This window comes from Cydia strobilella, chromosome 24 (genome assembly GCF_947568885.1).
Source record: "Cydia strobilella chromosome 24, ilCydStro3.1, whole genome shotgun sequence".
NCBI lineage: Eukaryota > Metazoa > Arthropoda > Insecta > Lepidoptera > Tortricidae > Cydia > Cydia strobilella.
Genome location: NC_086064.1, coordinates 2013297 through 2036246, shown reverse-complemented (window position 1 = coordinate 2036246; position 22950 = coordinate 2013297). Strand labels below are relative to the sequence as shown.

General features: G+C 38.6%; 1 protein-coding gene across 2 annotated transcripts in view; it reads right to left on the bottom strand.

Annotated features, from left to right (window-relative positions):
- The window catches only part of LOC134752114 (uncharacterized), a 44591-nt gene extending 22283 nt beyond the window's left edge, over positions 1 to 22308 (bottom strand). The window contains exons 1-10 of one of the 2 annotated variants that reach the window (XM_063687685.1): positions 22219 to 22308; positions 17943 to 18098; positions 11389 to 11510; positions 10044 to 10200; positions 9002 to 9096; positions 5968 to 6136; positions 4036 to 4285; positions 2612 to 2808; positions 1757 to 1977; positions 534 to 645 (exon numbers count right to left, since the gene is read on the bottom strand). In XM_063687685.1, coding sequence (XP_063543755.1) covers positions 534 to 645; positions 1757 to 1977; positions 2612 to 2808; positions 4036 to 4285; positions 5968 to 6136; positions 9002 to 9096; positions 10044 to 10200; positions 11389 to 11510; positions 17943 to 18098; positions 22219 to 22272 — 1533 coding nt within the window. In that variant the 5' untranslated portion in view covers positions 22273 to 22308. Of the gene's footprint in view, positions 1 to 533; positions 646 to 1756; positions 1978 to 2611; positions 2809 to 4035; positions 4286 to 5967; positions 6137 to 9001; positions 9097 to 10043; positions 10201 to 11388; positions 11511 to 17942; positions 18099 to 20577; positions 20670 to 22218 lie in introns of those variants that run through there. The other variant, XM_063687683.1, reaches the window with a different exon arrangement.
- Positions 22309 to 22950: the final 642 nt, after the last annotated feature.

Genomic DNA, 22950 nt, shown 5'->3' with positions numbered 1-22950 from the left:
TAAATTTTTTGATATTTTTATTTTTAATTTTAATCGTGTGTCGATAGATGGCAGTGAATTTACTGTGGCTACAAAAACTGACAGTACCGCTCTTTCCTATTATATCCTCTTTGGTACCTGCATAGAGTAACTTATACTAGAGCGGTACTGTCATAGTAAACTTAGTAACCCCAGTAAATTCACTGCCATCTGTCGACACACTTTAAAACTAAAAATGAAGATTTAAAAAATACGATAAAATGTATTTAAATATGGATAAATGATTTTTTTTATTTGCATTAATTATTTTTATAATTTTTACCCATGTTCTTTCACTGATATGCCTTAAAATTGTTACATAACAAACGAAACCGTCAACACCATCTATACGACAGTAGGCCAAAGCTAGTAGCGCCCTCTGAACGAGAATCAAATTACGCGATTAAGTCCCGTGGAGATAAATAATAATGAGAATCAAATTTTCTTGATTTTCGAGGCACGTTTTTTCCTTAGACTGTATCCATCTATTACGGAGTTATATCTATCTTTGGTACCTGTAAAGCGGCAGCCACCTCGTCGTTAGTGATGACTATATAGTTATTGGTGGCCCAGTACGTGGAGTCTGGGTTCGAAACCTGACTCGCGACGAACGGCACATAGTATGACCTTGAAAAAAAAAATTTAATATTTTCTCTTTCCCAAGATAAATCATGAAATAGGAAGTTCTGATATACGGCCCAATTCGAACAATGCTTATAAGATGTCACAGCGATACGATACCGATTTGTCTTTTGGCACTGACAGATCGGTATCGTATCGCTGTGACATCTTATAAGCATTGTTTGAATTGGGCCGCTAGCTAGTAAATGCCCCTCAAACTGTGATATATGTAACTTAATACCAATTTATTATTTTGATCTGATTATGTAATTTTTAGGGTCCCGTGGTCAAAATGACAAAAACGGAACCCTTATCGTCATGTTATCTATCTGTATGTCACAGCCATTTTATTTGGAAACCATGACATATATTAATGCAATTTCAATTATATCTGTTCTAAAAAAAAATTGGTGTCACTGACAATTTTGTCTGAAATCCATACTAATATTATAAATGCGAAAGTCTGTCTGTCTATCTGTGTGTTACCTTTTCACGCTTAAACCGCTGAACCGATTTAGTTGAAATTTGGTATACAGATAGTTTGAGTCCCGGGGAAGGATATAGGATACTTTTTATAGTTTTTATCCCAGAACTCACCCCTCAAGGGGGTTAAAAGGAGGGTGGAAATTTGTATGGGGAATCAATAACCGCTGAACCGATTTAGATGAATGGTATGGGGATAGTTTGAGCTGTGGGAAAGGATATAGAATAACTTTTATCCCCGAAATCATCCCTTAAGGGCGTACAAAATGGGGTGGAAATGTATAGAATGGACCAATTTGGGGGTGAAAAAGGATAGATTAAAAAGCAGATTTGTTTAAGAATTAAGGTAACCAAATTACTAATTCCACGCAGACGAAGTCGCAGGCAAAAGCTTTTTTTTTTTACTAGCCCATTATGGTGTCCCACTGCTGGGCAAAGGCCTCTCCCCTTGTCTTCCACGACTCCCGATATAGTGCCTCCTCCGGCCAGTTGTTGAGAAAGGTGTCTAGGTCGTCCCGCCATCTCCGTCTGGGCCTGCCGCGTCCGCGCCCCTCTTCTGCCCGCGGCCCAGTCCCATTTGAGCCTAGCAGTCTTTCAGGGCAAAAGCTAGTAAAGTATATATTTCAATACTTACGCCGCCTTATATTCGTTGTACAGCTTACATTTCTCCAGACTTTTCACTGTAGCATACCAAAAACGCTTCAACTGATTATTATTCGAACTCTTAATGTAATTGTGTATGTATAAAAAATCGCTTGCGCGTATGTCGGAGCGGAGCAGAGCGTGTAACGCCGCGATTCGCAGTTGTATGTGTTCTGTGTCGTCCATTATTATTGGTAGGGAGGATTGCAGGACCTGAAAAAAAGTTGTCACGTTACCCATCTAAAAAAGGCTTTTTCATCCCTGCTAGGAGGGATCAAAGTGGCACTTTTCTTCCCTACTAGGAGGGATCAAAGTGCCGATTATCTTCTAGGACACGATTTTATTTCTTTTTTACATATTTTTTTTAGCTTTAATAATATTTTGGAACAATAATTCCCTACATTGACCTTACACCTATTTACAACTTACTTACGGTCAATATAAGTCTATATTGACCGGGATATAGACCGTGATTACCTTTTTACAAGCTTTTAATTAACTTGCAATGTACCTATGTAAGTATGTATGTAATATGCATGTAACATGTTTGTAAGGGTCAAATCTTGCAAGTTAAATTTGACCCGCTTCCGATTAAGCTGAAAATTTGCATACATATGTAGGTCGGGTGACAATGCAATATTATGGTACCATCGAGCTGATCTGATGATGGAGACACGAGGTGGTCATAGGAACTCTGTGATAAAACAACGCAACCTAATTGTTTGAGATTTTTTAGAATTGTCTCGATGTGAGTATTAGTTGTCTGTGGAAAGAAAAGTAGAGTCAGCGATAAAAGCTTGTACCAAAAATGAAATTTTTGCCAAAAACTTTTGTATCTACAACTTACCGAATAATCATTCACATTACGACCATATCCATACTCCGGTGGCGGCCGCGAGCTCCCATCAGCTAACGCGGCCCATAACCGTTCGTGTCTATTGCTCTTCTTGGCCATGTACACTGTTCTCGTGTAAGAGTCTGCTGAATAGCCAAGGTTGCAGAGACCTTGGAGCCACACCATGCGGTCGATGTATTGTGGACAGTCTGTGGATTTTTTATTTATTACAAAAACGCAAGCATTTGACCGCAATCTTGATAGTAGCCTCGTGATTAAGTCCTTTGTTTTTTGCTCATTAATATTGTTTAATGTGTAATATCGATAGCTTTATTATTCAGTAATCTAATGTGGTAGTGTGCAGTGAATGGAGAATTAATCTCAAAGCGTGTTTAACCACCATTTCGATGTCAACGGCCGGTAGTCCACGTGCATCTCGTAAAATCCAGCTATCGGTTTTACGAGACAACTACAACAACCACCGAACTACGTCGTGCTCTAAGAGCATTTGGTATTTCTACCTCTAACCGTGTCTGGCTAGAGCCCTAGAGGCCCATAATTTTATTGTTTACCGTTCACTGGCTATGGCCGATGGCCAATAAGTTTTAATCAAGAAATATTAATTCGATCCCACGTGGATCCCACTTTGACGTTGGCGAAATCATCGACCGTATCGATGGAGCCATACTACCTGAAAAATTGAATTGATGCAGTCTAGGATGGATCATGCTTACCTAAAAGATGTCTATTGCTGAACTATTATTACCATTATTACTAACGTCACAGAATATATAATAATACTAGGTATAGAAGATTTCTCTCTAACAAAGCGCGTCTACTACGCGCAAGGCGACGTGTAAAGGGGGCGTCCGTTCCGTAGCGGTGCGCGGCCATTACTATGGCAAAACCCCAAAATCCCCATCACGGAACAATGGTGTTCCTTACCTTTGGAAGGACAGAGAGAGACGGGGAGAAAGGAGACAGGGAGAGAGAGAGATAAAGATGGAAAGAGAGAGGAGGGAGAAAGAGGAGAAACAGAGAGCTCACCGCTATACATCCTGAAGTACTTCACCTCAATATTATCAAACAGATCTTGTTTCGGTTATTCCAGCACTCTCCTAGTTTTGTGCGCAAGCGTCGCGAAACTTAAGATGGCGGCTTCTCTCCTGAGAGAGCGAGATAGCCAGCGCGTCACGCCCTATCCTTAGTCCCGATGTTTTTAGGGCAAAATGAAATTGAATTTCGAACTAATGGAATAAGAGGTTTCAAATAATTTGCCAACCTACGAGGAGAGTAGAGGAGAGTAGAGAGAGAGAAAAACAGAGATATGAAGGAGAGAGGATAAGAGAGAGATATAGCGCTTCATGCAGCGCGTTATATTAAGACAGAGGGAGAAAGAGAGAGAGACAAAGATAAAAAAGAGAGATTCAACTCACCGCTGTACATCCTGAAGTACTTCACCACAATGTTATCAAACAAATCTTGCTTTTCCTGCTCCAACGCTCTCCTAGTTTTGTGCGCAAGCGTCGCAAAACTCAAGATGGCGGCGTGTCGGATCTCCCTAGAGAAGTCCAGGCCGAGTTTGGTGAACACCTCCAGGTCCTCAAGAAGGCTGGTGGAGTAGTTGGCTACGTTGAAGGGGAGTTTTCGGATTAGGGAGAGAATTGTGGCGTCCTCGATTTTTTCCTGCAAATAAAACAGAAACATAAACCTAGATAGATATAAACATACAGACTGATTGATTTAAACTTTCACGATTTTTACTCATTAAAATTCACAACGACGGGACTTAATCGCGTAAAATAAGTTTTAAATTTACCTCCGACGTTTCGAGGACGGCGTTGTCCCCGTGGTCTCGGAGAAGACTGACCGAACTGAACTGACTGACTGATGAAGACTTATTTTACGCGATTAAATCCCGTCGTTGTGAATAATAACATAGACTTATGTCTATTATACATAAGAAATTACACTAGTCAATATGCAGTTCAAAAAAACCCTTTTGACGACCGGTCTAGCCTAGTCTGTAGTGACCCTGCCTGTGAAGCTGATGGTTCTGGGTTCAAATCCCGGTAAAAGCATTTATTTGTGTTATGAGCACATGTATTTGTTCCTGAGTCTTGGGTGTCTTCTTTATATTTAGGCATAGAGTAACTTATACTAGAGCGGTACTGTCATAGTAAATTTTGTAACCCCAGTAAATTCACTGCCATCTGTCGACACACTTTAAAACTAAAATTGAAGATTTGGAACAATACGATAAAATGTATTTAAATATAGATAAATGATTTTTTTTATTTGCATTAATTATTTTGATGATTTTGACCCATGTTCTTTCACTGATATGCGTTAAAATTGTTAAATAACAAACGAAACCGTCAACGCCATCTATACGACTGTAGGCCAAAACTAGTAGCGCCCTCTGAACGAGAATCAAATTTTCTTGATTTTCGAGGCACGTTTTTTCCTTAGACTGTATCCATCTATTACGGAGTTATATCTTTGTATGTAGGTATTGTCTAAGGGGCGATTTTTGAATTTCTCCTCCACTCCTTATTAGTATAATTTAAATGCCTAGTAGTGTAGATATTATTGAACGAAATACACGAAATTGAGCAGTCGAAATTAAAAAATCGGCCCCCTGAGTACCCACAAGATGTACTACGCCTTATGGGAAACGGTCGAAGAGATATGTAGTTAAGATCCGGAAGAGATATGTAGTCCAGATCCGGTTTAGTATGTTGTTGGGCATGAATGATATTAGCTGTAACCGTTCGTGATATTAACTACTTAATGAGTTTAAATAAATAATGGGCTTCTTCTAAAATAAATATTGAAAACCTGATTCATTTAAATCTGGACATTCTTGGGCTCTTTCTACTCAAAATCGACAATTCCCCATCCTGCCATTAAAAAAGATGTCCCAAAATGTCCATCCCATTACGTCACGTTTTAGTGTGAAAAAATGTTTCATTTGTATGTGCGTGACGTAGTGGAATGTACAATTTTCATACAATTTTTTGGGACGTTTTTATCATCAGGATTGAATATGCTAGTGATTCTGAGTTGAAAGAACCTTGGAGGATATAACCAACGGAGACGCCTTGTCTGTAATTTGCTGTACAAAAAAGTCCGCCAATTTTTGCGGGGGAGGGAAACGTCAAATGTATACGTAACGTCAAAATAGCCATGTCAGATAAACGTCAGTCCATACATTGTGTATGACCATTGGCTGACTATTTTAGACAGAGGGGAACGCCGGTTAATGGCTACTCCGTTTAGTTATATCCTCTAATAAGATAACCTAAAAACACCGAGATCTGTGAGAATCACGTTTTCCATATTTATTTTAGAAAACGACCTAATACCTTCTGCTCCGTTACGAGGTACTTGACAAGCAGCGCACACGCATGCGTCCGCACTTGCGGCAGCACCTCTAGAAAGATGTTCCTCGACGTTTCGACATCGTAGCTGGTGCCCAGCACCATGTCGTCGAACAGTTTGCTTAGCGATGCATATTCCAGTTGGGTCATGGTGCTGGAAATGTATATTGTGGTTAATGAGTTTGTTTTATACCACGTCGGCGGAAAACAAGCATACGTGTGGAAAAAAAAGTGTAATTCAATTCAATTCAAGTAATTTATTAGTAATAAGTTGTAATCATTTTAAACTTTTCCACATTGAAATCCCCATTTAGATCCCTTTTCTTAGGTCATATTCGAGTTAAATCACTTCCGAGGTGGTTCACTTTCTAAGGACGTAACGTCACTTTATTGCATAGTACAATTTAATCATTGGCTTGCACGAAAAATGGATAGGTTAGGTACAGTCGCCATCAGATATATCGGAGCGGCCGAGGTGCTCACAAATATCTGAACACGCCTCTATTGTCAAGGCGATAGAGTGCGTGTTCAGATTTTGTGAACACCTCTGCCGCTCCGATATATCTGATGGCGACTGTACCACTTAGGCACAGATGCCACAGATTTCAAAAATGGTAACTATTTTGGAAATCCAATATGGCGGACACACACTTTTTCGTGAAGCTACTATGGTACTCGTTTTCGAACTTTCCGGGGGTTCATATTTCAAAAAGATGACGATTAAAAACCTGCGAAAAGCTCTCAGGTTTATAACTAGACACACAAATAAAGTGTCCTCCCTATACCCTTATGCGTAAAATATGTAAGCATAGAGTAACTTATACTAGAGCGGTACTGTCATATTAAATTTTGTAACCCCAGTAAATTCACTGCCATCTGTCGACACACTTTAAAACTAAAAATAAATATTTATAAAAATACGATAAAATGTATTTAAATATGGATAAATGATTTTTTTATTTGCATTAATTATTTTGTTGATTTTGACCCATGTTCTTTCACTGATATGCGTTAAAATTGTTAAATAACAAACGAAACCGTCAACGCCATCTATACGACTGTAGGCCAAAACTAGTAGCGCCCTCTGAACGAGAATCAAATTTTCTTGATTTTCGAGGCACGTTTTTTCCTTAGACTGTATCCATCTATTACGGAGTTATATCTATCTTTGCTAGTATAAATAATTTCATGATAATCATGTGGAAGGTGTTGGCTATTATTTTGTAATAGTTTTAAAGTTTTCGACATTGAAATCCCCATTTAGATCCCTTTTCTTAGGTCATATTTGAGTTAAATCACTTTCGATCTGGTTCACTTTCTACGGACGTCACTTTATTTGCATAGTACAATTTAATCATTGGCTTGCACGAAAAATGGATAGGTTAGGTACCACTTAGGCACAGATACCACAGATTTCAAAAATGGTAACTATTTTGGAAATCCAATATGGCGGACACACACTTTTTAGTGAAGCTACTATGGTACTCGTTTTCGAACTTTCCGGGGGTTCATATTTCAAAAAGATGACGATTAAAAACCTGCGAAAAGCTCTCAGGTTTATAACTAGACACACAAATAAAGTGTCCTCCCTATACCCTTATGCGTAAAATATGTAAGCATAGAGTAACTTATACTAGAGCGGTACTGTCATATTAAATTTTGTAACCCCAGTAAATTCACTGCCATCTGTCGACACACTTTAAAACTAAAAATAAATATTTATAAAAATACGATAAAATGTATTTAAATATGGATAAATGATTTTTTATTTGCATTAATTATTTTTATATGATTTTGACCCATGTTCTTTCACTGGTATGCGTTAAAATTATAAATAACAAAGAAACAGTCAACGCCCTCTATACGAGTGTAGGCCAAAACTAGTGGCGCCATCTGATCAAGAATCAAATTTTCGTGATTTTCGAGGCACGTTTTTTCCTTAGACTGTATCCATCTATTACGGAGTTATATCTATCTTTGATGTAAGTAATGTATTTTACAACAAATTGTAACCTTGACTACATTTTTATATGTCCACTTCCGCACATGTTATAGAAACTATAAAGTTTTCTATACCATTAGACGGACCCTATTCTTCGGGTTAATCAATAAAGTAAAGGAATTTCCAATTTAGGTCGAGACGTTCCAAGAATTCTTTCACGAAAATCAGTATTTTCCTCAAGTAACAACTATCAGCAATCTATTGAATTGAAAATAGTTTTTTAAAAAGTTGGTAGGTTACCTTACATACTTTTACAATTTTACATTTATTAGGACAGTCATGTTAAACAATTCCGAGACTTTCCGAATTAAAATGTCTGCGGTTGTTGCAAGATCCTTTTTAACTTACAAGTGGATTTTAAGCGTCAAAAAACAGACAAAAAATAGTAATATGTATAAAAAAAAAAGGATAATAGTTTTGAATATGATTATGATTCTGACGATGTTGACGATAAATTATTTTGTATTCTAAACTTACAATAAAAAAGGAACCTAAAATTAAAACTACCTACAAAACTAAAACTAATACCTAAAAAAGAAATGAAACATAACATGAGGAATGCATCGTTTTTAGGGTTCCGTACCCAAAGGGTAAAAACGGGACCCTATTACTAAGACTCCGCTGTCCGTCTGTCCGTCTGTCTGTCTGTCACCAGGCTGTATCTGATGAACCGTGACAGCTACACAGTTGAAATTTTCACAGATGATGTATTTCTGTTGCCGCTATAACAACAAATACTAAAAACAGAATAATATAAATATTTAAATGGGGCTCCCATACAACAGAAGTGATTTTTTTGCTGTTTTTTTTTCGTAATGGTACGGAACCCTTCGTGCGCGAGACCGACTCGCACTTGGCCGGTTTTTTATTTCTACGTCACAATACATATTTTAAATGGCGCAGTCGGTAGGATCCGAAAGTCACCGTTTGGTTTTTAGTGGGTACGTAAGGGCTGAAAAAACAATACAAGATGTTTTTTCAACTCTTAGCCTTGAGTATTATTACTTTGGTACTTACTTTAGTAAATCAATAAAGTCTAGGCTGTGTATCAGCGTGGCATTCCTCACTATGTTGTTTGCGTCTATGCCTTTCCTCGCTATCTTCAAGAGTATCTGCAAATAAAATTAAAACAATGATTTTTGTGTGACATTACGTCTAAGAGCTCTTTTTCACTACCGTCCAGTTTTTTGCGGGTACGGAGATAACTTGTAAAGTGCGCAAATTGTCATGGAGCCTCGTGAACGTCAGCTGCCGCTCCGTTGGTGGATTGAGGAACTTAGTCATAAATTAATTTTTAACAAGCAGAAACGTCTGCGATCGATGCTATTAAGCTTAGAATAAATTTAAAAGTGGAAAAATTACTGCCTTGGGTGAGACTTGAACTCACGGCCTCTGGAACGATACTCCAGCGCTCTGCCAACTGAGCCACCAAGACCTCATCCATAGTCAGCAAATCTTCCCACTATATGGGTCTAGGGGACCCTAGCGACATCTACCGTAAGTGTTACACTTCTTAAACGGCCACCGGAGTTCCAAGTCATATTGGAAATTCAACAGTTACGATGTGCTACCCATTCTAAATTAATTTTTAACAAGCAGGAACGTCTGCGATCGATGCTATTAAGCTTAGAATGAATTTAAAAGTGGAAAAATTACTGCCTTGGGTGAGATTTGAACTCACGGCCTCTGGTACTCTTACGGTAGATGTCGCTAGGGTCCCCTAGACCCATATAGTGGGAAGATTGGCTGACTATGGATGAGGTCTTGGTGGCTCAGTTGGCAGAGCGCTGGGGTATCGATCCAGAGGCCGTGAGTTCAAGTCTCACCCAAGGCAGTAATTTTTCCACTTTTAAATTTATTCTAAGCTTATTAGTCATAAATGTTATGTACTTTCTACCAAATTAAAAGAAACAAAGATCTTACCTAATAAGCTTTATGCCTTAAGACATGCTGAGTCAGGTTATTGAACGTCAGCTACCGCTCCGTTGGTGGATTGAGAAACTTAGTCATAAATGGTTTCTAGTAATTTCTGGGAAATTGAAAGAAACAGAAATGTTACCTGATAAGCTTTGTGCCTTAAATCATGCTGAGTCAGGTTATTGATACCAGCAGAAGGGTCACTGAACCCTTGTGACACGTACTGGACGGTCGTTCGCGTCACGTTCAGTTTATCTATCTGTTGCCTCTTCTGTTTTGACACGAAGTTCAGAGACAATCTGTAAGAAAAATTATATTTCGCATACCTATTCGTAAAAGGGTTTTTGTTCCCCGCTAGGAGGGATCGATGTGGCACTTTTCTGCCCTGCTAGGGGGGATCAGTGGTACTTTTCTGTTCTAGGACATGATTTATTTTTTATTTTTTGTAGGTATGTAGGTGGTATGTAATATTATGGAACATAACAATTTCCTCATAGGCGATGTGAAAAACAGTACGTGTCACATGGAAGCAAAATTATTTCCACCTTGGGCGTTAAAACTTGAATCCTTCGCTTCGTTCAGGATTCAATGTGCGCCCTCGCCGTAAATGTAATTTTTTCCCTTTCGACTTGTGACACAATAGACTATTTCACAAAAAAAATAACTGAATTCAAAAAGCAATTCGAAATGTCATAACAGTATTTTCTTTAAGAGATATGTTTACAGATTAAACAGCAAAAAATGCAGAACATAAATTTTTAGTACTTATTCCTTTGCAGTTCTATATTTTTATTTAAAAATTTGTAAATTAAAGAAATAGAAAATTCACTTGGGTTAAAACGACCCGAGCCCGAGGAGTCCCACACGTCATTTTCTATGACGGTAATCATCACGTGGTGCTTTCCACAGAATACCAAGCGCTGGAAGCTCCGGCCCGGCCCCAACCGTCCGGCCAGACTCAAACTTGCTACCTTTTTGGAAGGCCGGTGCAATCGTCTTAAACATCTGAGCTATAGAAGCTTACCAGAAGCGTGCGAATTTTTCCATTCCTTACTTTTGCTTACACGCCGTAGACAAGCGCATAGCGACATCTATCGTAAGAGTGACCTATCTCCGCGCTTACCTCTTAATCAAAGAGAATTAGGTAGACAGTTTTGTTACCAAAAAGACTATTATTTTCGTAACAGACATCTAGCGTCAAGTAGCGGAATTATCAGTACTGCTACTTCCTCGCGTTGTCCCGGCGTTTTGCCACGGCTCATGACAGCCTGGGGCTGGCAACAATGGCAACTAATCTCAAGAATTTAAAACCCTCCTCTCCTCCTCCTCAAAAACAATCTCCTTTAAAAACAGACTCGACAAACATTTTACGAATGGACAAAACACAAGTGCAGGACATTGGTATGCACGTATCAGCTATTTTAAGCTGCCTGTGCATTCGTATATAATATAATAATTGGTGTAGACACCAGTTTTTTTTTACTTACTCAGAAGCGACTGACAGAATATGTTCCTGCACTTTATACTCAGAAGTCCCTTTCATTTCCAAGCTCTCTAGACCAGCTTCATTGAACTGGTACACTCTTTCTGCCGTAGCGATGGCATCTGGCTGAAATTACAGAAAATCGCACTTAAACTATCATGAGACATATTTCAAAATATTTATCAGTACGGTTTTTACTCACTATTATTTTTAGTCGCTTTTGGCGACATTTTTCGGATTCTTTGGGAATCCATCCTCAGGCATGTCGCCAAAAGCGACTAAAAATAATAGTGAGTAAAAACCGTACTGATAAATATTACAAAAAATGTTAGGAAATTGAGAAAGGTATGTTGAGATGGTTTGGATACGTGGAAAGAATGAGTGAAAGAAGGATAACAAAGAGAGTGTATAAGGGTGAGGTAGAAACGGGAGTTGGAAGGGGTAGACCTCGGCGGACTTTCTCTGATCAGATCAGGGAAATCCTGAAGAAAGGCCAGGTCAAGAGCACCCTAAACCGGCGAGCGTGTATGAGGAATGTTATGAAAGAGAAGGATCGTAGCAAGTGGAAATTCGTGTTCTCTGTCTACCCCTCCGGGAAATAGGCGTGATTATATGTAGGGTAAGACCTCCAGTGAATGAACACTTAAATTATCCAAGTTTGAAAAATCATTTCTCAGCATTCATTAATAATTTGAATAATTAATTGCAAATTAATCAATCCTCATTTAATCATTAAAAAAGTAATTTCTGCGATTTTTTATTAATTTCATAGTTTTTGAGTTATAGCATAATTTATCAAAAAGTACCCAAAACCTAATGAATGAACATGAAAACTAGTAAATGAACACCGCAAAAACCAGTGAATGAACATAATGTACGAGTATGTATATGTATGTAAGTTAAGAAAAATGCCGATGCTTAAAACAGCTTTGTAGATTTTTTATCTTTTTGACGGACTTTTTTATGATATAGGCGGCAAACGAGCAGACAAATTCAATGGACACCCACAACACAAAATGGGTTGTAAACGCGTTGTCGGCCTTTAAGATGGGAGTACGCTCTTTTCTTGAAGGAAGGACTGGTTTTCGTTTCAGCTTGAGGTTCAAACTTGACGTTCCCTGCAGTAATGTCGCGCTGCAATACTGCGGCAGTCGACGTATTTACTGCAGTCTGCATTACCGCCGCAAATGTCTAATTTCCGGGCATCAACATCGATTTTGACATTAGCGGCAGTAATACAGTTGGCAGTGATGCTGGTGCAGTCTAAATCTGAACGTCACCTTAAGCCTTCCCTCTCATTAAATTCGGCCCTCCTAATGAATATCCATATATGGATCTTACCAACGTGAAATTAACCATCCCTTAAGGGATCTCAGTAATCACTGAGATTTCTCACTTCGCTCGCTCTATAGATAATAATAAATAATAATAATAAATAAATATAGGACATTCTTACACAGATTGACTAAGTCCCACGGTAAGCCCAAGAAGGCTTGTGTTGTGGGTACTTAGACAACGATATATATAATATACAAATACATAAATACATAGAAAACACCCAAGACTCAGGAACAAATATCTGTACTCATCACACAAATAAATGCCCTTACCGGGATTCGAACCCAGGACCATCGGCTTCACAGGCAGGGTCACTACCCACTAGGCCAGACCGGTCGTCAAATAGATACTTGTAAAATATTCGAAGCATAAATATCTGAACACTCGTCGAGGTGTTAAGGGGCCCACTGACAATCGGTCCGCCGGACGATATCGGCATGTCAGTTAGAACAAAAATTTGACAGTTCCTAACAACTAACAGGCCGATATCGTCCGGCGGACTGATAGTCAGTGGGCCCCTTTAGAAGACAGACTACGCGACATAAATCGTGTACATTTTAAGAGCCAACAGGAGTGGTCATTTCTCCATACAAACGTACTCGACTGTTTCCTCCCTGGTTTTTGAAGCTAGAGGAATGATTTTTTCAACACAGATTAATATTGTCAATATCTGTGTCGGTGTGTTTTGCTTTTTTTGATATTTTTGTTTTTTAAGGCGCTAGAGCCCTTCAAACATGGCCAAAAATGGCCTCACTGACTATGCCGCAATGAGAGGCGTGGTATTCAAAACTGGTATCAATTAGCCAAAAAATCAAAACAGTCCGACACAGACAATTTCATAATCATTTAGATTTCCAAATTTGGTTACGATTGCTTAAGTTTTGGAGGAGGAAACAGTCGAGTACGAAACCTCGATTTTTGAGATTTTTACGCAGGATTTTTCGCCTAAGCTGCAGTTGTCCTTATCGCACTAATTTTAGGGGCGGGGTCAAGTTTCTAAATACGTACACGGACAGAAAAGTGATGGGCAATAGTCGACATTGAAAGTCGATAATCTAGTGATGTGATAAGTTATCGATAAACCATAACAAAGTCGCGATTTGCCTCTTAGTAGGCGAAGTAAGTAAAGTGAGTATGCACTTTGGCCTCAGGGGATATCGTTTAACACTATTTATTATTCCTTGGTTCATACAAAGCTGAGCTGACGCACTAGCTACGAGATTAAGTCCTGGCTACCCCCCAAAAAGGGAGGGGAAAAGTCGGCTTCTGCGGTCCAGTTTGCCTCTATTTCTACCTATCTCTTGATATGAGATCAAATTTGGTATAAATTTTGTGTAAATTAGGGACGAATAATTTATTTTAGAAATAATAGTTTCACATTTTCATACACAAATCTGAATATACGAACGAAAAATTAAAACTATATATAATTTTTGGTCACAGATTTGCTCTTTAGAAGCAAATTGTGGTGATTTGCACTAAAAATTAATTACACAATTTAGTTTATTCATTCTTTATTTAGAAAAGTATCAGTTCTAAGTACGTATTATTATATTGCTTTATATTTTACAACTTTCACTATTATTCAAAAATTTATTTTAAACAAAGTATTAATTTTATTAAAACTTTTGTGACGTGATCTCATGAAAGGGGCTCCACGAGGCGAAATACTTTTTACGCCAATTATTTTCTTTTTTTTTTAATTTACAACAAAGACGAAAGTTCGAAAAAAATGTGGTTACTTAATAATTGCCTAACTTGTTGAAAAAATTACTTTACATAATATCAATTTATAACCGTAGTATATTCCATGATATGTTTTAAATACACCATATTATTTCCTAATTTTTAAAAGAATATTTAATACCTTTAAAATAATATCTGTCTGTCTGTCTGTCAATCTGCCTGTCCGTCTGTCACCAGGCTGTATCTCGTGAACCGTGATAGCTAAAAAGTTGCAATATTTACGGATGATGTATTTCTGTTTGTATAACAACAAATACTAAAAACAGAATAAAATATTTTTTTAAGTGGGGCTCCCAAACAACAAACGGGATTTTTTGCCGTTTTTTGCGTAATGGTACGGAACCGACTCGCACTTGGCCGTTTTTTGTTAATAGCTTTGAACTTTTTTTATGTGGGAATAAACGCTTCGAATACATTTTTCTAGACATCATTCTGAATCCAATGAGGTATCATACGTATTTTTAGGAGTTAGTATCTCTATTAGTGGCAGCCGTACAAGCCCAATTTCAAAGAAAAACCGCAAATCGATGTACAGGTTAGCCGTTTGGCACACGCATACTAAGAGGTCAAAACAAAATTTTTGACCCGCAGTTTCTAAAAAAAATCCCTTAGGAGGGGTATGCTGAAACATTTTTTTTGTATGAAAAAAAAAACACATTTTTTTTCCAAAAACCTATCGTGTGTGGTATCATACGAAAGGGCTTTTTGAGGCGATTCTAAAATTATACCACATCATTACATTTTAGCCATTTTTTTGTAAATTAAAACAAATAGAATTTTCAAAACACACCAAGTTTGGGGTCAAGTTAAAGGGTTAAGTAGAACTGTGTCACTTTGTATTGAAAAAAAAAACTAAATAAATTTTTTATTGCTTTTTTGGGGTTACATATGAGGATATCACGTATCATTTGTACAAAAAAAATCAGCCATATCGTATCTGGAGGAGCCCAAACTTGGTATGTTTTGAAAATTCTTTTTCTTTCAATTTAAGAAAAAACCGGCCAAGTGCGAATCGGAATCGGGCGCCGAGGGTTCCGTACATTACACAATTTAAACAATGTATTTTTATGTGAAACGTGAGTGAAAGGTAAATTCAGTTTAGAAAAAAAATATATGAGAAACCTCAATATCATTTTTGAAGACCTATCCATAGATACCACACACGTATGGGTTTGATGAAAAAAAAAATTTTTGGGTTTCAGTTCTAAGTATGGGGAACCCCTAAAATATTTTTTTTCCTATTTTTGAGTGAAAATCTTAATGCGGTTCACAGAATACATCTACTTACCAAGTTTCAACAGTTCTTATAGTTTCGGAAAGAAGTGGCTGTGACATACGGACGGACGACAGACAGACAGACAGACATGACGAATCCATAAGGGTTCCGTTTTTTGCCATTTGGCTACGGATGGCTAAAATGCAATGATGTGGTATATTTTCAGAATCGCTTCAAAAAGCCCTTTCGTATGATAGATGAGAAGTATACGATAGGTTTAAAAAAAAAGTTTTTTTTTTATACAAAAAAAGGTTTCAGCACTCCCCTCCTAAGGGAATTTTTTTTAGGAACTGCGGGTCAAAATTTTTGTTTTGACTAGTATATACGTGTACCAAACGGCTAACCTGTACATCGATTTGCGGTTTTTTTATGCGAACAGCTTGCACTATTTTTTTCACCACCTTGAACCTTTTGTAGACTAGACTATTGTCCCAAAATATTGGGCGACGACCGGTCGTCTGGCCTAGGAGGTAATGACCCTGCCTGTGAAGCCGATGGTCCTGGGTTCGATGATATGATATGATGAGCACAGATATTTGTTCCTGAGTCATGGGTGTTTTCTATTTGTATTTAAGTATTTATATATTATGTATATCGTTGTCTGAGTACCCATAACACAAGCCTCCTTGGGCTTACCGTGGGACTTAGTCAATCTGTGTAAGAATGTCCTATAATATTGATTTAATATTTATTATTTATTTATTTATTTATTGGGTTTCATATTTATTCCGATCAGAATTAGGAGCTCTTCAATTTATACCTATTTTTATCAAAATCTGACACATAAATAAAAAAACGGACCATCAATAAAACTGTATAATTACATCAAAGTAAGAAATATCACATGTCACATGTTTCTTTATTATGATAATTTTATCTAACCTGAGGCTTTCTTTTTTTCTATTCAACGGAGCCGGAGAGCGGCAAATTTGTTTTTCAAGACGCTTGCTCGAAAAGATCTTATTTCATGCAGGTGTACTGAAGGGAAAAGGCCTATATTGTTCCCGCGGGAGTTATAGCTTTCTTTTTTAATTAGGTATGTCACTAATTCATACGAACCAAGTAAGTTATAAGTAAAATACTTTGTTTAAAATCAAGGTATAAGGGAGTTTTACTTTTAAAATACTCACGACTATAATTTAATATTTTTGTTTATCATATTTAAAAATATTTAATTGGATTAATTTAACAGCCGTTATCTTGTATGTTTTTATACAACAATGTTTTCTTGTATGTCCATGTTATGTTATGTTTTTTTACTATTCTGTAACTCGAAATGTTAATTAGATTGCAGGTTGTAGAAGGATATTGAATTTAGTTACTAAAAACGCGAGCGGCGTGAGGCCGGCGAGGAGCGTAAATAACGTGCGCGTCGGTGTGCGTGCACCACACACACTGGGATAGTCCCTCGGTACGCGGTACCGCCCCCGTCAGCGCGACGACGATATTCTCTTTCAAATCTCAAAATTGAGTTTGGTCTCGGCTCCTGTTGGCTCTTAAGCCCTAACTCCATATCCTTAACTCCATATCCTTATTTAAATAGTAAATACCTATAACTAAATTTAAATCTTGTTTAAACGAACTTACAATGAAATTTTGACAAAGGTATCAAATCATTGATTTACATATTTTATACATACATACATATAATCACGCCTATTTCCCGGAGGGGTAGGCAGAGACCACGGATTTCCACTTGCTACGATCCTGACATACCTCTTTCGCTTCCTTCACTTTCATAACATTCCTCATACACGCTCGCCGGTTTAGGGTGCTCTTGACCTGGCCTTTCTTCAGCATTTCCCCGATCTGATCAGAGAAAGTCCGCCGAGGTCTGCCCCTTCCAACTTTATGTTTATATAGTAATAGTAAAATACAAACCAAGTCTTTCTCTTATGTAGTTAATAGCCGCGGACCTATTTATATGTTATTTTGTTATGAAACTATAGGTCTGATCTTCTTGTCTTTAAAATAAGTTCATAAACTATGTATGACTGTTTGTTTCTGAATAAATAAATAAAAATATCCTCTAAGCCGATACTTCTCATGTTCGAACTTAAGAATTGTATTTATATTAATCATGTTCCTGTCAAATTTCATGAATTTTGGATGAAGATTACTCGAGATATCATGTGACAAACATGAAACCCCTAGTTGAGATGTCTCACTCCGTTCACTTTATGATACATAGTACGTACCACGCCGACAAGGTCATCGTATTCAGGGTTGCCTACAACGTTTACTGAGCTCCATGAGCGCTCAGCTGAGGCGCCGAGCAACTGCGAGTTGGTGTATTTGCGGATGGTGCGTCCTTGATTTATGTATACCGCTACGCAGGTTTCGTAGAGACAGGGCTGGAAAAAAAACATGTGTTTAAGTCCTTTTTCACCTCTCCGAGCCGGTGAGCCAAAGGCCAAAGGCTCTCTTTATTCTTCAAAAACTGATGTGAAAGTTAAGACTTTTAAATTCGCTGGTCTCGCCCGGGAATCGAACCGAATAAAAATTCCAAAAAATAAACACGCTATTTTATTTCACTATGTCGATACAATTAATGTTAATGATAACATTTCTACAAGAAACATTAGGTTACACTCGTCTGTCGTACAAAATATTCTTAAAATCGCATATTTAGTACTCATGAATATTTTTTTGATAAACGAAATTGAAAAATAAAATCTTTGAATGCAGTTTTGTTTCTTTTTAAAAACAAAAAAAATGTTTCCTTTAAGTAAAGTGAGCTAACGTAAGGTTTTAAGGCACTTTCCCTCCAGGGCCCATTAGTTTTTTCCACCCCATTTATATTATGATCGTCAATTATGCTTAATTACGTATGTGCAGTCTTACATTAGTTAATAAATTAATGAATACAAAAACACACTTTCTTCGCCGTTAAATCTAGTTTGGCGAACCTATAAGATTCAAATATCAAATTCAAGTGTAAAAATATGGGTGTAGAAAACTTACTCAAAAATATGTCCCATAGTTCTTAATTCGCTGACATGAGAGCTATGGGACATATTTTTGAGATGATTTGTGCACCCATATTTTTACACTTGACTCTAACATACTTCACAACGACGGGACTTAAATAAAATGTTCAAGAAACAAGACCAAGCGCGGGTAGTTCGAAAAACTCGCGCGCCTAGAAGATGTTGATGTCAACTTTGGTCAGTCTTTTCCGAGACCACGGCTACAACGCCGTCCTCAAAACGTCGGTGGTAAATTTAAAACTTATTTTACGCGATTTAGTCCCGTCGTTGTGAATAATAATGAGTAAAAATCGTGAAAGTTTAAATCAGTGTTCTACTATACGTTTTTGGGAATAAAAAATATTAATAAAATATGTAAGTAAACAACCGCATTACTTCCGTGCATGTCATAAGCCTGCCCTTCAACACGGGTATTATTTCCAACTTTTGTTCGTCGACCCCATTCTTACGGAACCCTTTATCACGTTTTAATTAATGGGAGAGTAACCCTACTCATTTTTCAAAGGACATAAAGCTTTCATTTACGTTGTCAAACGACATAAGCGATGATGTTTCTAGGGCAACAATAAATACAGAATACAGAACTTTAATGGTAAAAGCAAATTTTACAGGTCACATTTTACATTTACAAAAAATATTATGTAAATCGTACAATTTTAATTAAGCTTAAATCATCTTAGTTTCCGTGTGTGGAGTGTGTTGCTCATCAAGAACAGCGACATGTTCATGTCACAAAACTATATTACAATTCCGATTTTTTTAAACATACCCTACTTTCTTTACTATTAATTAAACAAATAATTTATTATATACAATACATAGTTCATGATCAGCAACGCAGGCTTCGTCAAGTGCTTACAACAATAAATCAGCTACAGACTTCGTCACCTACTAACAAATTATGTAAATTATGTTTGTTAAAGAAATGAATTATATGATAACATTTTTTTTATACAAATACAATATAAGATGTAAGAAATCAGAAATATTTATTGTGTAAACTGTGTAGGTACAAGAAGTATAACTAGGTACATTTTTTGATGAGTATCAACAGTTAATATAGTTAAGAAATACACAGAAAGCGAAATACAAGCTTAAGACTAGGTGACAACAGCAGCATCAATCAATGGAGCATACACAGACTTGAAAGATTCATTAATCTAGATCTGTAATGCTTGGACTAATCCTAGAAATAAATCAAATAGTTAAGTAACAAAGAGAAAACTGGTTTATGTTCATCTAATCCTTGTGATTAGCACGAGTTCACGCGCGAGATAAAATACCCGTCCCTTTTTAATACAAGAACAGCGTAACATAATTAATACAGTTAAAAAATAAGAAAAAAAAGTTACACTGACATCCATTCATTGGTGTGGTCGACAGTACACACATCTATATAAGTCGTTGATAAGTTGAAAATTGAGTGCCAGCGCCCTTTTAATATTATGAGTCCAAACAGTTTCGGAACTGACGTAGACGCTGCTGACACGGACACACACGTATATCAGTGATGTAGCCTGATGAATGAAGATAGTCGTTACCTCTGTATACGAGTCGTTGGTGAGCTGAAAGTTGAGAGCCAGTGCCTGCTTCATCTTGTAAGACCACACAGGCTCAGGACTGACGTAGACGCCGCTGACACGGATGTCAGGGACACTGACACGAATATCAGTGATGTAAGAAAGTACTCACTTCTTTATATGAGTCGTTGGTGAGCTGAAAGTTGAGAGCCAGTGCCTGCTTCATCTTGTAAGACCACACAGGCTCAGGACTGACGTAGACGCCGCTGACACGGATGTCAGGGACACTGACACGAATATCAGTGATGTAAGAAAGTACTCACTTCTTTATATGAGTCGTTGGTGAGCTGAAAGTTGAGAGCCAGTGCCCGCTTCATGTTGTGAGACCAAACAGTTTCGGAACTGACGTAGACGCTGCTGACACTGACACGTATATCAGTGATGTAGCCTGATGTAAGATAGTCGTTACCTCTTTATACGAGTCGTTGGTGAGCTGAAAGTTGAGAGCCTGCGCCCGCTTCATGTTGTGAGACCAAACAGTTTCGGAACTGACGTAGACGCTGCTGACACTGACACGTATATCAGTGATGTAGCCTGATGTAAGATAGTCGTTACCTCTTTATACGAGTCGTTGGTGAGCTGAAAGTTGAGAGCCAGTGCCCGCTTCATGTTGTGAGACCACACAGGCTCAGGACTGACGTAGACGCCGCTGACACGGATGTCAGGGACACTGACACGAATATCAGTGATGTAAGAAAGTACTCACTTCTTTATTTTAGGCTTTTGACCTTGTAAATTACGATTTACTTTGGCAAAAGCTTGACGAGACAAATTTCCCTAGAGAGCTAACACGCATATTTAGATACTAGTACGCCAGCCAAAGAAATAGTGTCCGATGGGGAAACGTTTTGTCAGACGAATACGGATTAGATTGTGGCGTCAGGCAAGGCGGACTAAGTTCGCCAAAATTATTTAATCTGTATGTTAATGAGCTTATCGGTGAGCTCAGCAGCACGCATGTCGGATGCCACGTGAACAGGGTAGCATTCAACAACATAAGCTATGCAGATGATATGGTGCTGTTGAGTCCATCGGTAGGCGGACTGAGAACCCTTATTAATAAGTGTGAGTCATATGCTTTAAAACATAATTTAAAATATAATGTGTCGAAAAGCGAATACATGGTTTTCAAGGCGGGAACCAAGTGCCCATCTCATGTCCCACCCATTCGCTTGAATGGCGAGCAGCTTAAGAGGGTTAACTCGTTTAAATACCTTGGGCACTTAGTCACCGACGACTTGCGCGAAGATGCGGATATCGAGAGGGAGCGAAGGGCTCTGGCTATCAGAGCCAACATGATAGCTCGCAGGTTCAGTCGGTGTACAGCGCAAGTTAAAATTACGCTATTCCGTGCGTACTGTACATCACTGTATACCTGCAGCTTATGGTCGAGATACACGCAGCGCTCGCTCAATACATTGCGGGTTCAATATAATGACGCGTTCAGGGTGCTGTTGCGGCTGCCGCGGCATTGCAGCGCGTCTGGCATGTTCGCTGACGCACACGTCGACGGTTTCCATGCGACGCTGCGCAAGCGCTGCGACGCGACGCTCCGCAGAGTCCGCGACAGCCGCCACAGCCTCCTGAGCGTAGTAGCGGGGAGGTGGGACAGTGGCCTAATCAGGCACTGGTCCTCGCTTCACTTAGGTTTAAGTACTAATATAGTTATTTAAGTATTATTTTTAAGTATTTTTTTTGGTACTAACAAACTATGGACACTTATTCGTCTGAAATAAATGCATTTTATTTTATTTTATTTATATGAGTCGTTGGTGAGCTGAAAGTTGAGAGCCAGTGCCCGCTTCATGTTGTGAGACCACACAGGCTCAGGACTGACGTAGACGCCGCTGACACGGATGTCAGGGACACTGACACGGATATCAGTGATGTACGAAAGTACTCACCTCTTTATATGAGTCGTTGGTGAGCTGAAAGTTGAGAGCCAGTGCCCACTTCATGTTGTGAGACCACACAGGCTCAGGACTGATGTAAACGCTGCTAACACGGATGTCAGGGACACTGACACGGATATCAGTGATGCAAGAAAGTACTCACCTCTTTATATGAGTCGTTGGTGAGCTGAAAGTTGAGAGCCAGCGCCCGCTTCATGTTGTGAGACCACACAGGCTCGGGACTGACGTAAACGCTGCTGATGATTCCATTGTTCTGAAACGATACGGTCAATAACGGTCGGTCGGTTTTTGGTAAAAAATTAGATTGAATAGGTAATAATTTGCGTTTAAGGGAAAACCGACAGCACGCCGCCCGGTCGGGCGACCTAGGTACCGATGGGCGGATGTGGTGGTTCCAGGTTCAAGACTGGTGAGAAACTGCACAGGACCGGGATCAGTGGCGAACTGTCGTGTTGGAGGCAAAGACACACTGGGTCGCTGGGCCAGAGGAGTAAATAAGTAAGATAATATTTTGAGACGCTACGTTCGTAAGATACTGATCTTCGCCGCCTCCCATATCAGCCGTACCTCGCGCATGGCCGGAGCGGCAGCCGAAACTAAAACGGATCTAAATCGTAGATCTAATCTGTAGAAACGGCGGGTTGCTGGGGAGCCGATGCGAAACGCTTCACACGCAATTTAGGACTTCGACTCACACTCGCGATTCGGGAAATGAATTAGAGA